This window comes from Citrus sinensis, chromosome 8 (assembly GCF_022201045.2).
Source record: "Citrus sinensis cultivar Valencia sweet orange chromosome 8, DVS_A1.0, whole genome shotgun sequence".
In the NCBI taxonomy this organism is placed as follows: domain Eukaryota; kingdom Viridiplantae; phylum Streptophyta; class Magnoliopsida; order Sapindales; family Rutaceae; genus Citrus; species Citrus sinensis.
This window is the reverse complement of record NC_068563.1, coordinates 4,544,693-4,558,757: the sequence shown is the minus strand read 5'-3', so window position 1 is coordinate 4,558,757 and position 14,065 is coordinate 4,544,693. Positions and strand designations below refer to the sequence as shown.

At 34.6% G+C, this 14,065-nt stretch overlaps 1 protein-coding gene across 1 annotated transcript; it reads right to left on the bottom strand.

The window, feature by feature from the left end:
* Positions 1-9,673: 9,673 nt before the first annotated feature.
* On the bottom strand, positions 9,674-12,408 carry LOC102616424 (polyol transporter 5-like). Its single transcript, XM_052431871.1, has 3 exons — positions 12,087-12,408; positions 11,437-11,783; positions 9,674-11,102 (listed from the first exon to the last, which is right to left on the bottom strand). The coding sequence occupies exons 1-3, from the start codon at positions 12,241-12,243 to the stop codon at positions 9,999-10,001; spliced, it is 1,608 nt and encodes a 535-aa protein (XP_052287831.1). The 5' UTR covers positions 12,244-12,408; the 3' UTR covers positions 9,674-9,998.
* Between the last annotated feature and the right edge of the window lie 1,657 nt (positions 12,409-14,065).

The window sequence follows — 14,065 nt, the reverse complement described above, 5'->3', positions numbered from 1 at the left end:
AAATATAATTGGCAAATGCTTTTGCGACGAAAATTGTGTTTGGTCGCAAAAAGTGAGTTTTTGTGATAAACTTAATTTTGGTTATAGAAAAACAAGACATTTAGCAATGAGATTGCCTATGGTCGTAAAAAGTGACATTCTGTGACAAAAATTATATTGTCACAGAAAATATGGTCGCGAAAGAATATAATTCTTGTAGTGCTTTTAGTGGAATAGATTTGGAATTAAATAATTGGGCTATTTTAATTACAAGCCTAATTATTGTAGCCACTATTGTATGTTCCCAAATGATCCTCGGGTTAGCTCATTTAATTGATTGCACCACTACTGGATTAATAAGTAAGATAACTAGCTATTTGGGTCAAAAGCCTAAATATATCATTTAGTGGGAGGCTCCATTTAATTAGCTTGTTTTTAAAGAGCCTTATGTTATTTTACAAAGTGGGTCCCCTATAGAAAAAGCAAGTAACGTGAGTTTTGTTTTTCATTTTTTTGGAGTCTAGGGTTTTCACTAAATGGAGATATAAAAAGGCTTATTTTCTCTAAAGAAAAATGTGAGCAGCCACTTTATACAGATCAGAGAAAAATTTTCTCATGCTAGTTGGTTTGGTAGTGATAAAGGCGCCCACACGTCAAGTGCAGATCAAACCTGAGTTATAACCTGGAAGATCATTGGTGTCAGTTCGTGTTCTAACAAGCGTGGTGGTGACGGATCATGATCTAACATGAGTGGTGGTGACGGATCGTGATCTAACAGGAGTGGTGATGCCGAATCGTGATCTAACAGGAGTGGTGGTGACGGATCGTGACCTAGAAGCCTAAATCACTTGAGCGAAAAAAGTCAAATCGGATTTTCAAGGTACGATTTCTAGATTACATATTCTTATATATTATATGAGAGCAATCTTAAAAAGGTTTTATAAAAATTTAAAAACCTGTATTTTTCCCCAACAATTGGTATCAGAGCCATCTCATATTAATATATAAGAATATTGTCTGAAATCATTTTTGAAATTTATGTATTAGAGTGGCACAATTTATTCAGATATATATTATTTGTTTAATATATGAATAAAGCATGTTTTGGTTTATCTTAATTCATGGTTAGATTTTCTGCTGTATTTTTCGTTTGGATCTGTAACAAGAGGGGTGGCTTTTCATCACCATGTTTCCTTTTTTATTTATTTTACTGTAATGGAAATTTTGCAAGCCAAAAATTGGCATAGAAAATTTGCAAATCACTGAAAAATCATCACTGGAAAACGAGCTCATAGCGTCGGAGGCCGGAAATTTCGACAGTGACCACCGACCAGCGCACTCGCTGTAGCCAACGTGCAGTACACGCTGCAAGCGCATGCTGGCAATGCGCGTAGCAGGCAGCACACGCTGCCAGCAGCGCGCGCTGCACGCAGCAAGCGATGCGCATAGCCAGCCTGGCTAGCGGCGTGCACAGTAGCAGCGTGCGCAGCAGCAGCGTGCGCTCCAGCAAGCATCGCGCGCAGGGTTGGTTTGTTTCCAGCGTTGATGGCGTGGCTGTCTGGTGCAGAAATAGCGAACAGTGGCTGTTTTTTTGGATATAGAGGCTAGGGAAGAAAGGAAAGAGAAAAAGATGGATTTAGGGTTTCAATGGTCTTTATCATTGAGGTCCCTATGGCTCCATAGTTTTTTCTTTTGAGCAGACACGTTTAAATTTTTTGCATTTAAGTCCAAAAACAGTTTTGGGCTTAATGAATTATGGCTTTAGGCCCAATTTCAATAGGGCTTAATGGTTTAAAATGCATAGATAAAATTGAATACATTAAATTTATTTTTGGTCCAAAAGTTTTATTTTAATAAATTTATTTATTTATTTCCTTTTCAAAATTAAAATTGAACCAATTATAAATTTAAAAGCTCAATTTCCCCTAGTCCATTAAAGACAAGCTTATGGAAGATGGACATTGACAAGAAGCCCAATGAAGATTAGGTTTAGGGTTAATGTATTTTTCATTATTAGGAAAGTCATGAATTAAGATTATTTAATTGTTTTTCTATATGTTATGTTTTGGATAAAAACATGACATGATAACATGTCATATAGAATAAGTAGTGCTACTCTATGCATAATGATACATGTCATTCATTAATTATGAATCTCGCTATATTGTTTGTAATTTGCGTATGCTTAATAATATTGGATATCATCTAGATAATATTATAGGAAGCATGCAATTAACAATATGTATGTTTTAGAAAGGAAAAACTAATTTTTAAAATATTGAGTGGGAGAGGGAAAATTCAAGATAATTTTTTCCACGGGCTCCATTGTTAGTTCAATAATAAAATTATATATATACCTCGACTTCATGATACGGTGATGCTCCATACGGAGGGTATATATATTAGATATTTTATTTGATGAACTTCTTCAAAGATAAAATTGAAATATTTTTTCAATCAATTGTTCACCCCAACGGCGACTATTGATATGAAAAATACGTAGATTGAAACAATGGTTATACACTCAACTAAAATTTGTTATTAACATTCCCAATGAAGCTCTGTTAACAAATTTAGGCCCAAAGGGATAACAATAATTATTTATCATGTCTTTACATGAAAGTAAATAATTCAATGGATAATTTGGTCTAGTAAGTGTAGACGTAACTTCCTCAACGGATAGCTTGTCAAAATGGTACTAGATTATCGTTACAATAAATTAAAATACATTTATGTTTTTTTTGCATTTTTGTCATTTATTGTGAATTTTGTTTCAAAGTATTTATGCATGTGCATTTTATTTTTTTAGAAAATGTCTTCCATCAACCAATTATTAATTATCCTTGTTAAAATGAATTCACTGGCGAAAATTATTTAGATTGGAAACACAATCTATTTAATATTCTCACTGCTAAGGGCTGCAAATATGTGTTGACCCAGCCTTGTCCTCCTGAACCATCGTTATACGATTATAGAAATCAGAGGGAGCCTTATGAGAAATGATGCGAAGCTAACAAAATGGCTAAGCGCTATATATTGGCTTCGATTTCTGTGGAACAGCATAAGAAACATCGAAGCATGGAAACAGCCACTGGAATAATGGCTAGTCTTCATCAGATGTTTGGGCAAAATACTCATTTTGCTAGAGAAGCAGCATTAAAACGTATTACGGATACTAAGATGGAAGAGGGCACAAAAGTTCGTGATCATGTCCTCAAAATAATGGAATATTTGAATGAGGTAGAGATTCATGGTGTTCAAATAAATGATAAACCAAAGATTAACATGGTGATTGAATCTTTACCTGATACATTCAAAGAGTTTAAGGTCGGTTATATCTTAAACAATAAAGATATGACCTTAATTGAATTAATGCACGAACTACATGCTATAGAAGAATTTGATCATAGCAGAAAACTTTCTGAAAAATGATTCTCTTTAAGGCTTAAGTCGAAAGACAAGAATGAGCAAGCAAGAGTTGGGATCGGCAAACTATCCACTAAAAGAAGTGGCAAGCCAAAAGGCAAGTGTTACAAATGTGGACAGAAGGGTCACTGGAAGAAAGATTGTCCTAAGATTATTAAAATCATGTATATGAAATCTTTAAGCTTCCTAATTAGTTCATATTTCTATTGATTCGTACAATAATGAATTCTGAGGTAACTAATCTTATTTGTAATTCATTTATTTGGTTTTCAGGAAACCAAGAGATTAAGTGAAGAAAACTTCAAACAGCAGTTGAGGACATGCTAGTTTATATCAATTGAAAGGCTAGATCAATTTTACAAGACTTAAAGTTTTGATATTTGTCTTTATTTTTCCAAATATTAGAGGAATTTAATTTCGGTGACTTGTTTTAATAAACAGGAGTACACTGTTATTTTTTGATCTTCTGTTTATTATTTATTTTGGTTATTTATAAAGACAATTTATATCATATAAGTCCATTGATCTATTCAAAGCAAGATATAATGATAAAAAGTATATGCATTTATCTAAGAAAATAAATGTTTCTTCAAACCAAAATCACCTCTAATATTTATGCTAAAGTCATATAAACTATAATAAGATTTTAAGAAAATGATTAATGATAGACTTGTTGGCCTATTAAGATTAATCATTGTAACTATATAAATCTTATTTAGAAAAGTAATATGACGAGGATGCTCGTTTAGAGCTAAAAGCATAACATTGTATTTGATGATTTAGCGCATACAAATGTATACGGACTAATCAGTTTACATGTTATAAGAGGTTATGAGTATTCTATCAATCTTGTTGATGAATATTCATTTTATTTATGTTTGTCTAAATGCGTCATGATTCCATTGCTTTTGAAATTCAAAAGAGTACGTGGATAAGACAGAAGCAATTAGACAGGAACATAAAAGAACTTTGATATGATCGAAATAAAGAATATCTCTATGGAGAATTCAAGCACTATTTGGTTGTTAATGAACACTATGATACAATAGTTTAATTAAATGGAGAAACAAGATTCTTTTGTATAAAACAAGATATATACTAAGTGGTTTATCATTTACCTTTTTGATTCCAGATACTAGTATTTAAAACTACAAAGTTTATTGAACTTAGTTTCATCTATCTCGGTGTCTACTACTCTAAGAAATTATGAAAAAGTCACAAACATGGTTTGAGACACATTCGTATTTGGAGTTTACTAGTATTTCTACTAGAATCAGAGGTAGAGAAGATGGATTTGTGTTCAGAATCTTGCATGTTTAAGGTATCTTAATGGAATAAAGGAAAGTCTGAATTATAGTCCTCAAGATAGGAATGTATTTGTGGACATATTCTTTACTTTCTTTGAGGAAGACTATATAATAACTTCTTACCTAAGAGTAAGGTAAAACTAGAGAAATAAAAAAGGTGATCAGGTTGATGCTCTGCTTTCAACGCTTGTTACAAAACAAGAAGAACAGCAACAACCAAATGATCAACACAGGATTATCCCTGAACAACCATCACTTTTAGAATCTCATCGTAGTGGGAGGGTAACTAGGTTACCTACGAGATATATGCTTTAAGGAGAAACCTATACGGCTATCTCAGATGAACATGTACAAGATCCCACTAGTTACAACGAAGCTCTAATAGATAGAGATGTTGAATTTTGAAAAAAAGGCCATGAATCAAGAAATGGAATCTATGTATTCTAATAAAGTCTGGGAACTTGTAGAGGCACCAAATGGGGTAAAACCTATAGGCTGCAAGTGGATCTACAAGAGAAAAAAAGGAGTAGACGGAAGGGTGGAAATATTTAAAGTAAGATTAGTAGCCAAAGGGTTTACTCAGAAAGAGGGAATCGATTATGAGGAAACATTTTCTCCGGCTGCTATGCTTAAATCTATCAGGATTCTGCTCTCCATTGCTGCAGTGCTAGATTATGAAATTTGGCAAATGGATGTCAAGACTGCCTTTATTAACGGGCATCTTGAAGAAAATATTTACATGCAGCAACCAGATGGATTTATACAAAAAGGCCAAGAACACATGGTATGTAAGTTGCAGAGATCCATTTATGGATTGAAGCAAGCATCCCGGTCATGGAACATCAAATTTGATCAAGCAATTAAATTGTTTGGATTCATTCAGAACATTGATGAATCATGTGTGTACAAGAAAATTCAAGAAAAATCTATAACCTTCCTAATTCTTTATGTAGATGATATTCTCCTAATTGGAAATTATATAAGAGTATTGACTACAATAAAGAGTTAGTTAGCAAAACAATTTGATATGAAAGACCTGAGAGAGGCAAGTTATATTCTTGGTATCAAGTTACTACGAGACCGGAAGAATAAAACTTTAGCATTGTCTCAAGCAGTCTATATCGATAAGATATTGGCTAGATTTAGCATGAAAAATTTCAAGACTGGTTTATTACCATTCAGACATGGAATTACATTCTCTAAGGATCAATCACCTAAAACATCTGAAAGAGATAGAGAGAATGAGACGAGTTCCCTATGCAGAAGCTGTGGAAAGTCTCATGTATGTCATGCTTTGCACTAGGCCAGACCTCTGTTTTGCGGTATGGATGGTTTGCAGATGTCAATTTAATCCTGGACTTCAATATTGGAATGCAGTCGAGCATATTATAAAGTATATGAAAAGAACTAAAAATTATATGCTTGCGTATTCTGGTGATGAACTTATTCCGGTGGGTTATATTGATTCTGACTTTATGTCAGATAAGGATTCTAGAAAATCAACTTCCGGCTATGTGTTTATATTGGGAAGTGGAGCTATTAGTTGGAGGAGTGTGAAACAATCTTGTATCGCAGACTCCACAACTGAAGCTGAATATGTGGCTGCATCCAAAGCTGCAAAAGAAGCTGTATGGCTCTGCAAGTTCCTACAAGATCTTGAGGTGGTACCTGCTGTAACTGCACCCCTTAAACTATTTTGAGATAATAGTGGTGCGGTAGCTCAATCTAAGGAACCAAAGAACCACAAGAAACAAAAACATATTGAGAGGAAATATCATCTTATAAGGGAATAGTGTAGAAATGTTATATGACAGTACCCCAAGTGGCATTAGATGCTAAACGGCTGATCTTATTACAATGGTCATTAGTGGGAAACCTTTATAACCTGCACTTAGAGCCCTAGAGCATGTACAATATGCTAGATATGCTTTAAGAGCTAGTGGGAGATTGTTGGGAAAATATGCTCTTTAAAAGCATATGTGTTTATTTAATTGTAATAAATATTTTTTCTGATTAATAAAATTAATGAGGTATTTTATTCAAATATCTTAATTATATTAATATTTTTATTAAAGTCCATTTAATCATATTATATGTATTTATGTGATCACCACGTGGATTCACATAAGACATAAATACAAGTTATCTTATGATTAAATAAATTTAGTTCGCAGTTGATAAATAAAGTTAGGCACTTTATTTAGGTATAGACTGTAATAAATTCATTGAATGATTTGTCTTAATTATGTATGAATTTATTGATGTAGTACGACTACATTGAACAGGATCACATATGAGATTTAATTAACTTTGTAATAACTGTCAGGCTTATTAAATTTCATAGGCATTGATTTTACTGTAATCTTAATCTTGAGTTAATTATGATTTTATGATTGTAATTGTTATTCCATTTGAGTTACCAATGGGCATGACACATACTTGTAGTTTAGATTACCCGGTATCTTGGTGGGAGCATTTATGAGTATTGGAGTTATAGATTAACAATATAAAATTTGTACAACACATCTCTTGATGGGTTTTCGGCACTTGATTATAGAATTCTCTGGCCAGAGTGTGTCAACATATTTAGTATGTTGAAAATGATCATTAGAGAAAACCAGTAAGTATCAAGGAATAAGATGTTATTAAATTGATTGGACATTTGAGATATCAATTTAATTAACGATGTGGTACAAAGGATTGTGCAGTAAAGAAATCAATGTGGCTTGGGACGAATTATTATTCGAGCATACAATTATGGAAGTCAGTTCTAATCTTTTAGTAGAGTAGATTTGGAATTAAATAATTGGGCTAATTTAATTACAGGTCTAATTATTGTAGCCACTATTATATATTCTCAAATGATCCCCGGGTTAGCTCATTTAATTGATTGCACTACTACTGGATTAATAAGCAAGATAACTAGCTATTTGGGTCAAAAGCCTAAATATATCATTTAGTGGGAAGCTCCATTTAATTAGCTTGTGTGTAAGGGGCCTTATGTTATTTTACAAGGTGGGTTCCCTATAGAAAAAACAAGTAACGTGAGTTTTGTTTTTCATTATTTGGAGTCTAGGGTTTTCACTAAAGGGAGATATAAAAATGTTTATTTTCTCTAAAGAAAAAGGTGAGCAGACACTTTATACAGATCAGAGAAAAAGATTTTTCTCTCTATTGTTGAGAGAAAAATTTTCTTACTAGTTGCTTTAGTAGTGATAAAAGCGCCCACACGACAAGTGCAGATCAAACCTGAGTCATAACCTAGAAGATCATTGGTGTCAGTTCGTGTTCTAACAAGCGTGGAGGTGACAGATCGTGATCTAACAGGAGTGGTGGTGACGGATCGTGATCTAGGAGCGTAAATCACTTCAGCGGAAAAAGTCAAATCGAATTTTTAAGGTATGATTTTTAAATTACGTATTCTTATATATTATATGAGAGCGATTTGAAAAAGATTTTATAAAAATTTAAAAACCTGTATTTTTTCCCAACAGTATAGATATAATTTTTAGTGTCGATTGATCAATCACACTTCTACAGCTTACTGCATCAGCAGGTGAAAGAAGGTGTGAATTTGGTCATACAGATACAACTGACATGACATTATTTTTTATCGAACCTTTTCGTTGTATTGGTTAGAGATACTCCAGTGTAGTGTTTTCCTTTATAAGACAAGAGGCCAGTCTGATGTCGGTGTTCGTTACTTTGTCCTAGTGATAAATGATAATAGAGTGAAAAAAAAAAAACGTGTAGGATTTGCAAATTGCCACCATATTACTCAAGCTGCAAAACCATTCATCAGTGGGCATATTAACATTAATGCATGGACGGTATATAATAATTAGGATGATGGGTCCCCGAAACGTGATCTCTCAAGATATCAAGCAGGTGCTCTGTCAGAATGAGATTGAAATTCCCAGCACAGACCGATTATGCGCTGATCCATGTATTGAAAACACCACATCAAATGCCTCATTATTTGATCGCTTACGGGAGCTCATATCTTGCATTTTCATCTCTTGGTTTTGGTAATTAGGGTCGTATGGTTCCATGTACATTTGTTTTATTTTAAAAAAAAAATGAAAATCTTGTTACTTTGTAGACCTTATTATGTACTGAAATCTTTTCCTGTTATGTTGCTTCAAAATGCACAACTTATATGGGTAAGTTTTATTAAGACAAATTTCCAAGGAATTGAAAACCTTCAAAGTTAAAACCATTGTCTTACCTAAAAAACCAAAGAAGGTTACTTAATTTACAGCGTCAGCTTGTTTTAATCACGCATCTCACAATTCACACACCAAGAAAAAAAAAAATTAATAATTACGCCTTTTTTGGAGGGGACCATTCCTTCTTTAGCTAATATTTCGGTAAAAAGCCCATGTCCGAAATTTTATTATAAACATATCATGATTTCCGAATTAAACTAAACTAGGAAAAGGCAACATGCATAAAAATTGCGAGGTCTCTTTGTTTCTACTTCAAATAAACTTTATAAGTAGTCAATTCAATCGACTGTCGACATATGCACGAATGGACCACTTATTCTAAAAGCCACATAACATAAACCACATAAACTAATCTCTTTTATTATAAGAAGACGAAAATTTATAGGTAAGAAAGGGCATAGCCAAGCAAAAATTATAATAATTTCTTAAACAAAAATAAGAAAAACATTTCCAAACAAAACAAAAAAGAAAAATAACCATCACCATTCACCACCAACAATGAAGTGTCCAAGCGCATGGCAATTTCAGCCCCAAATGCATGCACAAAGACACTTTGTTGATCACAACATATATCCATCTCCTCAATAATTGGAGCTTTCCCACTTCCTCATAATTTATTTTGCCATTTCCACTAATTCATTAATCATTATAACAAGAGTTATTGAAGTACAATTACGTTCTTTGGTTAGTACTTACATAGAAATTTAGTCACATTATGTCAATCGAATCAAATAAATAAACTTGAATATGTCTATCGAATTAAATACGATTACAAAAGGTTTTAGGCATAACATTTTTGCTCAATTCCAGAATGACAATTGAGGCATTAGAATCATCATTGGAATGCGAACCAAAATTTTAACCATTCACGCAAATTTTAAAGAGAGAGGAATTATAAGAAGTATTATATCTATTTGATTCATAGTGCTTCATTTTCATTGCATAATGACTTCTTCAATCGCCCATTAGTGATCAGCCCGCACACACCGCGACACAGTATTCATTTTAAAAAGCTATACCAAGATTTTAAAAAGCATCGTATTTACTAAAATACCCTTCAGTTACCGTTAGAAACCGGTCCTAACTGAACGTTACTCGCACCGTCACCGTTAATCTCGTTGGCTTTGTTCCTCCTCTTCTCTCTCTTGGAATCCCTCAGCCAACGGAAATTACCAAAGAGCGCCCCCATCTCTTCAAGGGTTTTACCCTGCGTTTCGGGGAGACACGTGTAGAAAAACACCCACGCAACTGATGCAATTGACGCGTATAGAAAGAAGGAGCCGCCAATCGTGATCGCTTTACTAAGCGATAGGAAAGTCATCGATACGACCCCACTTGTGACCCTGTTCACCATGACCCCAATACTCGCTCCCTGAGCGCGTAGCTTCAACGGCAGAATCTCTGAACTGTAAACCCACGTGATGGGCCCCATCCCGATTGAGAAAAACGCCACGTAGGATAAAACCGTTGAGATGGCCAAACCAATGGCCCAGATCATCTTTTTGTGTGACTGATCTATGACTGTGAGAGAGATAGCAAGGGTCGCGAGCGAGGCGATCATGCCCGCAACACTGCTCAAAAGCAACGGACGCCGTCCGATTTTGTCGAGTAAAAACGTAGCCACTAGGATGAAAGTGGTCTTGACAAATCCAACGGCTACAGTAGCGAGTAACTTTTCGTCTTTTGACGTAATCCCAGCTTTTTCAAAGATTCTAGGACTGTAAAGAACGACAGAGTCTATGCCGGATGCTTGTTGGAAGAAATGAATACCAACGGCTGCGACTATGATGTGACGAACGGCCGGTGTAGGACGGACCAGCAGCTCTTTCCATACGCCTTCGCCACGGTTGATTTTCGGTACTTGAACGACGTCGTCGTTGCAGTCTTCAGGAATGCCGGCTGCTTCTTTGATATCGGCGAGTCTGAGCATAGACTCCTCTTTCGAGTCCGAGGTTTTGTCGAGAACTTTCTTTGCATCGGCGAGTCGGCCTTGCATCACCAGCCAGCGCGGAGATTCTGGCATGGCTAACACGCCGACGGCGAGAAGCACCGACGGAATGGCGCCGATTCCGAGCATCATGCGCCAGCCTAAGTGGAGGGGTAGTTTGGAGAATCCGTAGTTCGAGACGTAGCCAAGTAATATCCCGCCGTTAATGAAAACCTGAAACGTTGAAAAGAGGATAATATCGATTAATCCCTTATATTTTATTATATTTAGTTAAGTATCAAATATTAGCTTGGTTTTTAAGATAGGTCCTAGCACTAGTGATGGGACTAGAGATTACTTTGTTTAATTAATACGTCAGTACGTCACGATTTAGACGATAAAATCTTAAAATACAAAAAGAGAGAAACGCATTTATACCGTTACTCATTCGAGTGTTTGAAGGTTGTATTTCAAAACTTTGGAAAGTAAAAGTATCATCCGTTCAAAATTGTTTCTGTTTTAAGAAACAAGAAAGCTATTTCCAAAAACAAGAAGAAGAAGCACAAACCTCAGGAAATGAGGTGAGAAAGCCTCGAGTAGAAGCCGGAGAAAGTTCAGCTGTGTAAACGGGAGCGATCATGAGAGCGTATCCGACGCCGATACCGGCGACGAAGCGACCCCCCATGAGGAAAGCGTAGTTTGTGGCGAACCCCATGAGCAGCGCTCCGGCGAAGAAGATGGCCCCGGCTAACACGATAGTGTACCGGCGGCCAATCCAGTCGGAGGTTCTGCCGGCAGCCAGTGAGCCGATGAGTGAGTAAATATTCAAGATTCCCATTAAGATCTCGATTTTTGTGTCACTGACTTTCAAGTCGTCTTTGATGTAGAGTGCAGCTCCACTCATTACTCCAATGTCTACAAGAAAAGAACACAAAAAAAAAAAAAATTAATTAATTTATGCATGCAGAACCAATTACGCATGCATGAAATAAAATCTTATGACAGCGAGATCCGAACTCTTAATTTCTTATACTAATTTAAACAGATTTTTTCTGTTAAATTGACTAACACCCACACAAAACTTATCCACTTTCTGAGAAGATTAATTTTGTTCTCAAAGAAACTTTATTACTTCCATCTCCATGATGCATGTTTCGTGAATCAATATGTAAAGCAAACTTATAGGTACAAGAAAGGGTTCTTGTAAAGTTAACTTACCATAACCTAGTAAGATTGAAGTCATGGAAGCCAAAATGGCAGCGCCGGAGGCATACAGATTTCTTTTTGGTTTCTTTTGGGGATCAAAATCCGCAAGAGTTTTTTGGTTTTGAGGGTCAGTATTGTTGTTGCTCTCGGTTCCCAAGCCTGCAGCCATGTTGTTGCTAAGCTAGCTAGCTAGAGAGCGAGAGAGAGAGAGACTGCGAGTGTTTAATTATGTAAGCTAGGGTTTGGAAGAAGAGATAGAAACTCAAGCTGCCATGAAACTACTACAAAAACAAGAAGCCTTGTGTGTGAAGTGTATGTTTAATTTGCTGGACAGCTTAGGTTATAAGCTTATTATATAGAGCGAAGCTTACATCATTGCTTGGACCAAAGAGTCCAAATAAAAGAGAGGTTAATTATTATTTGATTATTTGTCCTTGTTTCACTTTCACTCATTGGTAAAGCCATGTGGATCTTTAACCCTGTTAGGTAAAATAGGATAGAAGTGTCAATCATGCTGTGCATATGTGATATATAAAAACTGAAACCAATGTGCTGTTTTTTTTCTTTTTAATTATTTATATTCTCAATATATTAATGGTTGCTGCTTGATATTTAGTATTTTATGTATAGTTTTGATCGAAAGGGAATAATGGGTTGTAAATAATAATGCTTTTTTTAATATTTATTTTTAGATATGAAATGATAATAATATTAGTTTTTTAATTCGACCCACTTGGTTGCCAGCGAGCATCCAAAAGAACAGGGGAAACGATGCAAATTGGCGGTGGCCCCCAAAAATATGACAAAATTTGCACTGGCGTTTCATACTGTCATTGAATGAGGGTCGAAGTTTTTTGTTGTGTTGTTTTAGCTTGATTTTACAACACGTTATGTCGTTGTACAGGGAAAGTGCTTCAAGATCTCAAAATTAATTAATAATGTATATATATATATGGTAGCTTGTTGAAAGTGAGATTATGTACCCTTCTACCTTTTTCATTTTTTTTAAGAATTAATTTAAAAGCTTTTTAATAGAATCCTACTTACAATTTGGTTGGCAAATATATTTCTTGGGATCATTTATATGGTTAGCTTGAATTAATATGAGTTTGATGTTCTAAATAATATGTTAGTTTTATAATAGTGTAGAAAAGATATTTGGATCTAAAATAGATCAAATTTATTTATAAATATGCACACAAAAGGATTCCAATCTTTACTCTAATTCCCTAAAGAATGAAGCGAGGAAGTGACAATCAATTAATCAATGTCATTTATAGTAATATTAATTTTACTTTTTAGAAACTATTAAAAACTAACTCTAGATCAATCTAACTGTGCTCGCACTTCATGATGATATTTAAAGACACTCCCTGAGAGTATAACAAATTCCATTCAAATTAAGTTAAAACTTAAGTTCTCAAATTCTTAATTGCTGAACTAGTATCTAGGCATGTCACGCTTAATGCCTCTTACAAAATCAGTGAGCTGCGAGAATATCTCATAGCATCCCACAAAACAGGTTATTAGGAATTCGAAATTTGAACGTATTTTTCTAAAATTTAGAAACGCTGTTTCAAGTTGATAAAGTTATTTTATTGTTATGAAATTAAATTGATGAGGAGTAGAGACCTAAAATTCTAGAAAAATAATTAAAGAAAACAAGAAAAATCAATAACGATAGCAAACATGATGCATGTTAATTATCATCTTAGGCAAATTTTGCATTTTGAAAAAAAAAATGTACATTAATTCAAGCACCAAGAAGGCAAATTTTTTCCCCACACCTTCGATTGAGCATGTGATTGGTTTGTGCGACAAAGGAAATGGTAGCAAGCTGGCTTTAGTTTTCGGTTGTTGGAAAACATAGGCCATCCTAACAATTGAAAAGCTACAAAAATCAACTTGCAGATAGTAGATATTCTCCGGAATTGTTAGCTTACGATATTTTTGGAAGAATTAATAAATGATATGCATAGCCAATTATCTTT

Bases quoted from the DNA above. Each gene is read 5' to 3' on its own strand.
- LOC102616424 (XM_052431871.1), bottom strand. From the start codon at position 12,243: ATGGCTGCAGGCTTGGGAACCGAGAGCAACAACAATACTGACCCTCAA. The intron at 11,784-12,086 runs GTAAGTTAACTT...CTTTTCTTGTAG, and splicing joins TTCAATCTTACTAGGTTATG to ACATTGGAGTAATGAGTGGA. The intron at 11,103-11,436 runs GTTTGTGCTTCT...TCAACGTTTCAG, and splicing joins TTCTCACCTCATTTCCTGAG to GTTTTCATTAACGGCGGGAT.